The sequence below is a fragment of the Trachymyrmex cornetzi genome, unplaced genomic scaffold (assembly GCF_001594075.2).
Source record: "Trachymyrmex cornetzi isolate Tcor2-1 unplaced genomic scaffold, Tcor1.1 scaffold26, whole genome shotgun sequence".
Lineage (NCBI taxonomy): Eukaryota > Metazoa > Arthropoda > Insecta > Hymenoptera > Formicidae > Trachymyrmex > Trachymyrmex cornetzi.
Genome location: NW_017297270.1, coordinates 1,083,578 through 1,093,790, shown reverse-complemented (window position 1 = coordinate 1,093,790; position 10,213 = coordinate 1,083,578). Strand labels below are relative to the sequence as shown.

At 32.6% G+C, this 10,213-nt stretch overlaps 1 protein-coding gene across 2 annotated transcripts; it reads left to right on the top strand.

Moving 5' to 3' along the window:
* The first annotated feature begins 3,180 nt into the window (after nt 1-3,180).
* Nucleotides 3,181-9,397, top strand: LOC108761654 (leucine-rich repeat neuronal protein 2). Of its 2 annotated transcripts, none has more exons than XM_018508299.1 (6): nt 3,181-3,394; nt 4,047-4,324; nt 7,496-7,755; nt 7,855-8,146; nt 8,224-8,382; nt 9,026-9,397. In XM_018508299.1, exons 1-6 carry the CDS (start codon nt 3,223-3,225, stop codon nt 9,353-9,355), a joined length of 1,491 nt encoding a protein of 496 aa, XP_018363801.1. In that variant the 5' UTR covers nt 3,181-3,222; the 3' UTR covers nt 9,356-9,397. The 2 variants fall into 2 exon arrangements, with proteins under 2 accessions (XP_018363801.1, XP_018363800.1); XM_018508298.1 differs by having other exon boundaries at nt 3,181-3,406.
* The last annotated feature ends 816 nt before the right edge of the window (nt 9,398-10,213 follow it).

Below are 10,213 nucleotides of genomic sequence, written 5' to 3'. Positions count from 1 at the left end.
GACCTTTAAGTAATATCTTAAAACGCTAAAGGCCACAGCACAGACTTTTGCATAACGCATAATGCATAGTTCATAAGAGTATAGCGGGGAGCACAGACTCTTGCATAACGCATAACACGTAATGCATAAGAATATGTACCAATCGAAGTTCTCCGTTTCTTTCCCTTCCATGTAATAGAGAACTCTGGTTGGTTCAATTTCTTATGCCTCATGTGTTATGCGTTATGCAAGAGTCTGTGCTCCCCGCTTATATCCACACAACTTGCATAGCCGCATAGACATATGGATAAAGAAAATTATCCAATCGCATTTTCCTTACAATGTCGCACGTAAAATGTGAATGGATAATTTTCTTTATGCATACGTTTATGCGGCTATGCAAGTTGTATGGATATACCCTGAGGGAATCAACCAATCGAAATTCTTCTTTTTCATGGAATGGAAGGAAAGGAGAGATTCTGATTAGTTGATTTGCTTATGCGCTATGCGTTATACGTTATGCAAAAGTGTGTGCGCTGCGGTCTTTATATTTGTTCTATTGTGCTTTAGCATACGTACACAATTTATTGGGGAAACTTTCAAACATTTCTTTTTTAATATAGGTACATATATAAACTTGTTTAAATCAATTTGAAGAGCTTTATTATAATTTTCCGAAATTCTTTTGTATAACTGTTTTCTTGGTTTTTCTTAGTATTTTTATTGACTGCACGCAATTTTCTAAGCGAAATGCAGAAAAATTATCCAGTGATCCGAATAACATGAGATACTTTATTTAACTTTACTTTACTTTACTTTACTTTATTTATGTAACTGTTTAAGTATACAAATTGAATCAATAGATCTCTCTTTGCTATATTTGTTATCGTTATGGAAACAATCCATTATGGATGATGTGATATCTGTATTTCGGTACCTATTTCGATATTTCAATTAAATTTTTCGACAGCTTTTTTCATAATCGTATGTTTATCTTTACTATGTTTCATAATAGACTTAATCTTAATGTCTCATATTTACTCGTCCACAATTGCAACAACATTTTTTCATGTGATATCTAGACACACTAATTAGTGCACATAATCCAAATAAGGAAACCGTGAAATTGGCACTTGTATTAGCTTGAAAGGAAATATACCAGTATGATGATCTTCTTGTTTATTTTATTCTATTGTCAAAATTTTTATCAGTTCAAAGAGGTACTTATTTAAGATGTCATGAACTAAGAGAACTGTATTAGCGTCATAAAATATTACTTGAGACAATCTTGAGATTAAGAATGGACTGCATATCGGCCTCAATATCGTTTGTTTAAGTAAAAAAAAAAATCCGAGGTCTGCTAGGTATTTACATATATAAACTATTCATATGAACTATATAAAATTTTTTTATTAAGCAAACTTTAACCTCAAGTGATAAGAATAAGTGAATTTTTAAATCTTTTTCTTTCTTGTAAAACCGATACTTAAATTTATACTTGTGCATATTATAATTTTGTAAAAAAAATTTTGCAATTTGTAAAACCAATTCAAAGATTTTAGTTGCACTGTAATTATAGCGTCGCTCCCACATGCAATATCCCCTTAACTGCGCAATGTAAAAATAATTAATTAAAATTAGACTGCAGTCAAACCTTTTCGATTACAGGCGAGTTTTTTAATTCAATCAGTTGTATTATGTGCAAATGTAGCTTTTATGGAATAAAGTTGCATTAGCGCATAATATATGCAACTGATCGATCGAATTAAAAAACTCGTTTTACATTTCTATAATAAAATCTTATTACAAAGGGTGCCTTCCATTTACGTTTGCAGCGCTTAACGTAAGCATCATTTGTCCTTGTTTAATATATTTGACAGACAGCAAAAATAAACTGATGTTTACAGTGTGTGACGGTAAAAGTGAAACGCACTCAAAATGCAAACAATTTATAAGAAAATTATAGAATTAAAATTATTAATTGTCCGTTAAGTGTATGCCGGAATGTTTTGACCAACTCTAATTCTGATCGCCCAGATAGCACAGAATATTAATGATAAATATTCATAAATATTTATTTTCTATTTATTTTTTAAAAATATATAAATATTTGTTATATATTTTATATATAAGCTTTATTTGAAATATATTACTAAAATACAAATTAATTATTTTATATAATATTTATGATAAATATGTATGGAAATATTTCTAATATAAACTTAATGAATTTTATAAAATGTTTGATGAAAACGTCATCTATTTCATAAAGTGCAAACTAGCATACAAACTAGCAGTTGTATGTATGTACATACTAATAAAGCGAATGCTATTTTGCAACTATTGCAACTTTTTTAAAATAAAAATTTTTAAGTCATTTATGAAAGAAATATATTTTAACTATACGTTTTTTTGACATATCTATATTAATCAGATATGTCATAGCCATACTTTAATATTCAGTGTTCATCAAAGTAGTTTCCGTACGATACGAGCAGAGTAGAATGTGGTGCAAATTTAGAATAGGTGTAACCGAAAGGTGATTAATAAAAATTAATTCCGAAAACGGTTTTTTATCATATTTTCATGTGTATTCTGGAATATAATGCTAATCAATAATACTCATTTTAGCAATAAAACTAGATTAATTAATTTTTCACCGAGACATAATATTTATTAAATACTCGTATTTTCGTAATATTTATATTTAATCTTAATTTAAATTTAATCTTAATATTTATATTTAATCTTAATGATCTGTGAAATCCAAGACTATAAAAATATTTACAAAATATATTTTGATAAATATTTCGTAAATATTTTATAAATATTATGTGCTTGTTCGAGGGTGATTAATTATACATGAATGACCACTTAAAAAATTTGTGATCACTAATATTAGTGATATTTCCATAATGATACGCGCACATTTTATACGGTGAGATTCTTCATTACCGTTGTGGGATTTCTCGTAACACGTGCAATGGAACGTTGTGTCTGTCAAATGTCGCAATTTAAATCCGCAGGCTTAAGATTCTCGAGTGAATCGTCCAACAATTTAAGGGGATTATTAACTATCAGGAGAGATATTTCTTGGCATTTTCTCATCTTGCTTGCCTCGAACGATGAGTAATTACGACCGATGTTATCTTATCGCTATGTTATCATGCATACAGTGTCAGATACGGTCAGACCGTATTTTGTAGCCGCAAAGAAACTTAGAAAATCGCGAGCTTTTGCGCTATGATGGATCTCCGATTGTCAGTGCCTGTGCTCGTGATAATCCTTCTCGCGAAGTGCGAAAACTCGATCGCAGAAAACGCGACCGCAGATTCTAGCACAATTAAAGTGGACCATGCGACGGAGCCTACTACTACTACTATAACGAGTATATGTACCGTGTGCTCTTGTACAGGTAGTGCCGCAGGTAGTGTTGTTTAGCTCGATCAAAGGGCCGATTCTCGATAACGCGCTCGATAGCGAAGCCTTTTCTTCACGGAAATTACGGACATTCATGGGATGCTCGATAATCATGCGGAAATAACGGTTTTGCTAAGTGTCTACGAATTTAGCTAGATACAGATCTAAAAACAATTTTATTGAACCATCTAAATAATTATATAAAACATTCAAGCGATGATAATGTCATAAAAAGTTTTAACATTCTAGCAACTACCCAGATAGCAAGTTAATATTATTTGTCATCATTTTGAAGTTAAAGTGACATTTATATCCGTTTATTTATGTCAACCGGTATCAACTAACTTTAATCTTAATTCTTGGTTTGACTCTTTTTCTAATTCTTAGATCTATTAAAATATGAAGAGTTAATCTATAATTGATGGAAACAGACATTAATGTCGTCAAAAGATATCATCTCTATAACATCAAAATGACGACAAATAATATGTCAGCTTGCTATCAAGGCAATTTGAGCGTCCTACATAATTATTTTAACAGACCAACAAAATTATTTTTAAACCTGTATTCAGTTAAGTTTTAAAATATTTCAGCAAAACCGTCCTTTCCATGTACACACGCTAAAAGCAACACACATCCCTTTTCAGATGGCTACATAGACTGTAATAACCGGAGCTTGGAGACACACTTCGAGGAAGAACGATGGCTGAACATAACGGCGAAATTCAAAGTAATCTCGTTCGAACGTAATCGCCTAGTGCATGTCACGCCCTTCCCACGGATAGTCGTTGAGAGACTGATTCTGCGAAGAAATCGTATCGCCAGGATAGATAATCGCGCTTTCAAAGAGCTTGTTAATCTCACCGAATTAGACCTGAGTGATAACCAGCTCACGTCGCAAATGCTACAGCCGCACATTTTCGAGGTAATCGAAAACGATATCGCGACTTAACGTATTAGTTCGATCGACAGGTGGAGCGAACATGATCTTTCCTGATTCAACGATCGACAAGAGAAATATTTTGATATTTCACAATTCCAGGCCTGCCGAAAATTTTTCTTAGAATTCTTTAGTATTTTAAAATTTGTTCAACATTTCTGCATAATTTTGTAACTTTTTACAAAATTTAGATCTTTTATATAAATTAGTACACGAATTTTTCGGAAATGCTGAGAAAATCTATATCTTTTCTAAAATTTTTATATGTTTTAAAATATTCTAAGATTTTTTATTCTATAATTCCCGTAGAAAATTTATAAAATTTACAGAAGTTAAAAGTATTTTTGAAAATCGCTCCATAAATATTATGAAAATTTTTTTCGTCAGAGAGGCATTCAATCTTTTCGTTTCTATTACATAGCCATATTAACTTCATATATGTATATAGAATTATCTAATAAAATCTCTTTCGTGTATATTTTTTTATTCGTGAACATTTGTTTCTTTTAGTCGCATAAATGGCTATAAAAACTTTTCATTGATATAGTTGTATGGATTTCGATGTTTATTTACCATTTAACCAATTTTTTTCATGTTTGAAAAAGTTACATAACGTGAATCAGTGTGGATTTGCTCATCAAAGATGAAATAGTTATTTTTAGTATATAAAAAATCTTTTCGATAATAAAAAGATTTTTTATAAAGTTTTTATTGTTAAAAAGAGTTTCTAGTACAATATCTTTGAAAATTTACACATTATTATACATACAACGTAAATAATAGAAAGTCCTTGGATATTTTAAAAATATCAAAATATTTTTATGAATCATTTATTTGTCACATAGTAATCATAGTATACGCAGACATACAAATGCTTCTTTTAGAGCTATTAATTAATTTAGGAATGAAAAGATTAATCGTAATTTCGGGATATGTAATCTATCAGCGTTTTAAATAGCAACGGTGGCGTTTTGAAAAAATTCTCTTGATTTTGTTCCAATAAAATTATCGTCACGATCAAATAATTTATTTGGATCGATATTACGAATTAACTAGAAAATAAAGAGAAAGGGACAAGCTACGAAGTACAATATCTTTCTTTATTCGATTTGTATAGATAAAACGAATTTATAGAAAATTTATTTTAGAGAATGCCGAATTTTCAGCATTCTTATAATAATTTTTAAAATTAATAGATACGGTAGCGAAAAAATATTTCATGATAAGATTGCTAATTGATGACTCTTGTGGCTTATGATTAACACTATCCTTGCATCACGGTAAAATATTTAATCTTCTCTTCAATTAAACTACATTAGAGAACCTTTACTTATACTTTTACATAAATCGCATAGGAAACTTCCCTAAACCGACCATTATAGCTGTTTCTATTTCCCTGCACGGAAGAAACGGTTTTCTTATTAAAATATTTAAATATTTTACTAAATACAAATCTAAAAATAATTATGATACGTTATCAAAATAATTGAGAAGCTCAACACAAACACTGTTCAGATCCATGTTTTAGCAAAAATGACGTTTCGAGTGAATTTTGAGGGGATTCTAAACAGTGTTATGAATTATACATATTTTATATGTACATACATAAATATTCTATGGAAATAAATTTAATATGTACAATAAAATGACGTAATACTTATAAAACTCTATTAATTAGTTTTATTCAAATAATTTATATAATATTTCAGAAACATTAAGCGTTCAAAATTGTAATGAGAAAAAATATTTCGTCGCAGCGTTAAAATTTGTTATCCTGCACTAAACGCACATTCAACAGGCGCAGAGCTCGATAAAAGTACATTATATTTTATATAAATTTTTTTATAATTAGATATTTATTGAATATTTATTGGCTGTATGGTACAATTTTAACTTAAAATGAATCATATATTCGGTAAATATATAATTATAAAAAAAATTTGTATGAAATATAATATACTTTTACCGAGCTTCGCATCTGTTAAACGCGCATTTAGTGCGAGAAAGTATCATCCAAAAAATAACTGTAATGTATCTAAATATAGAAACCAATAAATTATATATATTTAGGTATAAGTACAAGAAAGAAAGTACCTCGACACAATATCTAGGTATTGCACAACACTAATCCTAAAAATAATTAGTCATAGTGTATTACACACAGACGATTTACGTATCATTGACACATCATACTACATATTACATACTACTACATTATCTCACGCACACATATACATAAATTTTCGTATAACAATAACATTTTAATTAAAAGTCCAATTCTAAAAACTTTACATTGTTTCTTCGTGCAAACCATTAATCTATGGACTAGTTGGATTTTGTAAGTACAGATTGCAGAGCTTTTATATGAAGCAAATGTCACGACATGACAACTCTAGGGCACCACTTTGGATTTAAAAAAATGATAAAGAAGGTCTCAATTTCGAAAGTTTTTGCTGTTCTCGGTATAAACTCCACCTCACAGACACATATTAATGCGTATACTTTAATCTTGGAAAAGAATTTTCGAATTTATGATAAAGAAAAAAATTATTGTTACACAAAAATTATATAGTTTAGTCAGTATAGATCTAACGATCATACCGACCATATAACGACCACACTGATTAAACTATATAATTTTTGTGTAACAATTATTTTTTTCTCTCTCTAAACATTTCATATTTTTTTACACATATAAGAAACTGACAACAGATAACTTCGAATAAAATGATATTTATATATTTTAGCGGTTTTCATCAAATATATTTTGTATAATATACTTGGCAAAACAATTTTTTGTTAATATTGTAATAGTATTAAAAGCTGACCAAGCTTTACGTTGAGCTAGTTAGTTGTATCGAACTTTAAGCTGGTTGCTAAAATATCAAAACTTCTTACAATATTTATCATGCTTGAGCGTCCTACATAATTATTTTTATTTTATGGTCCAAAACAAAATTATTTTTAGATCTATATCTAGCTAAATATTTAGATACTTCAGCATAATTATTCCTTCTGTGGATCTGCAACCTATATTATTATCAACTTCTTTAGTAGCATACAGCACTTACAAAGCGTTAAAAAAGCGCATATAATTTTTTAGCGCTTTGCACAGTACGCTGCTGTACTACTTGGGTTTATTTCCGATTGTTTCAGGGGATGTTTTCGTCAGAAGCGTACGAGCCTCTGTCGAACCTGCAAATTTTAAACCTAGGTAACAACGCACTCCATTGGTTACATCAGAGTATATTCGAGCACATTGCCGACCTCAAGGTGCTGAATCTGTCTGGAAATCCTTTTGGCGTATTCGATTATCGTACGTCCATAGCGATCAGTAGTTTGTCGTATTTAGTGGAATTGGACATCAGTTATTGCGAATTGCGAGAATTACCGAATACTCAGTTCCACAATGCTAAGTAAGGAACCGAAAAGTATACGATTATATATAGTTTTATCATAATTACGTTAAGCATCACTCAAGAACGGCGTTTCGTAAAATCTTTCGCTGCTCTTAGACACTTGAAGAAACTGAACCTGACCAACAACCAGCTCAGACTTCTACCCAAATCATTGGAAGAGGCCGAAACCTTGGAGTACCTTAGTTTGGATGGCAATCCGATACATGCTTTCGATCGCTCGAATGCTTTCCCCAACCTGAAGACGCTGCGAGAGCTCAGTCTACGCGGGATGCTGAATCTGACGGTGATCGGGAACGGCGGGCTATCGGCGTTGACTGGGCTGGAGAACCTCTACATACAGAATTGCTGGAAATTAGGGAGGATCGAGGAGTACGCGATAGCGTTGACGGTACGTTGATAGCCGACGGTAAGCACGTGCCGATACCGTCGATGATAACGATGTAATTTGTCGCGCGTTGTCCGCAGACCACTGAGGGCACGATGTGGCCGCCGTTGAAAAAGCTGAACATGGCGTCCAATGCCCTCCGGTATCTACCGATGCTACTCGTTGGGAGATGGGACAAGCTCGAGGAATTACGCCTGACGGGCAACCAGTGGAACTGCGATTGCGATAATCAATATCTGGTAAGTTCCGACAATCGAGGAATGTGCGATCAGTCGAGGGAGAGAACAAATGAGTACACTGAGAGAAATGTTTTTGTTATTTATGATTATAATTATATGATAAAATAATTATAATTAGGGGCTCTCCCAACCAGAACAATAAGCCACGGTAACGTCAAAATGACGTTAAAATGAATCGTAAATGATATTTTGAAATCATTTTGATATCATTTTGATATTATAATGACTTGTTGTTCTGCTTGAGCTATTTCTATAGTTATTACTTTATAATGTTAATAATAATAATTATATTCATAGTTCTTAACAAAAAATTATAATTGTCCCAAAAACGCGACCATGATATTGTACTTATAGTTCTATATAAAAAAATATATAGTTGAGACTCCAGACTGTAATATTGTAATTATTTTTGAGGCCATCTATACTTTGTTTATATAGAACTATAAATATAATTATATATATATATTAACATTATAGCATATTAACATTAATAACTATAAAAATGAAGGTCTTAATCATAATTATTCTACCATGAATTATAGTTATAAATACCAAACGCTTTTCTGTAGAAAACCCCTTCGCTCGTGTCGCTCCTTCGTCTCGATTGGGATGCGTACAGTGATTAACGGCTTATTTCTCGCAGATCGGAACCGTATTGCCGGAATATGGCGAGGCGCTAATGGGAGACAACGAGGTCGACGAGCTCACCTGTTCCGCGCCGCCGGAACACGAAGGGAAGAAGCTCGCGTCCCTGGCTGATCGACATCTACGCTGCTTGGATCTGTATAACGCGAGACCGGAAAAGGATGCCGCGGTACTCGTAGGAGTGCTGATCGGCCTACTTATCGCGATCCCAATCGGCATGGCCTTCTTCGTCTTTTGGCGGCGCGGTTTCTTTTTCTGTGGATCGCAAGGTCCTGGCAGCTTCTCCCGTGCCTTCTACAAACGCGCGTCTAATGACGATGACATTTAAACTACACACACAAACACACACGTACACACGCACACACATATATATGTTTTATATATATATATATATACATATTTTTTTTACCGCACCAGGAAAGAGCAATTTTGCTGAAGTATCTAAAAATTCGATTAGATACAAATCTGAAAAGAAATTTGTATTGACTATTAAAATAATTATGTAGAATGCTTAAACGTTGATGACAGTGCTGCGAAAAGTTTTAACATTTTAGCAACCAGATTAAGCGTTCTACATGATTTTGATAGTTCAACAAAATTATTTTCAGATCTGTATCTATAGTATATATATTTGTTTGATACTTCAGCAAAACATTCGTGCAGTCGCTCTTTTTTGATAAGACTTTGTTCATATTATAAATAAACATCGAAAAATAATGAGATACACAAAAGGATATAATGTGTAGATTGCAGCAGAATCTAGCATAATCCGTACTGCCAGATGGCATCGAATGTAGGTATCTAGTGTAAGCTTTCACAAATATACGCGTAGCGTACCTTTTATACGTATGTTTTGTTAAAATATTATAAAGCGCGTTGTGTCACAGAGTTGCGCGGGGCGAGCTAGGTGTATGTACATTTCTTTGTTCGAATAAGCACTTCATTATGAAACGCAGCCCGTCGCCGTACGATGTGTAATGCATGGCGCTCCGCAATAAACAAACTTGAAAATTAATACATGCTACCCGTTTTGCTCTCACGCCTAACGAGTCCCGAGAGGATCCGCGAGTCTCGACGGAGGATGTTGCCGAGCCGCGCCGAAACCCCGGACGATGGATTTTCGGCTTTACGAGCAGAGCTGCCGCGGAGGGCGGTTCTCATTCTCTCTCATTCTCTCTCTCTCTCT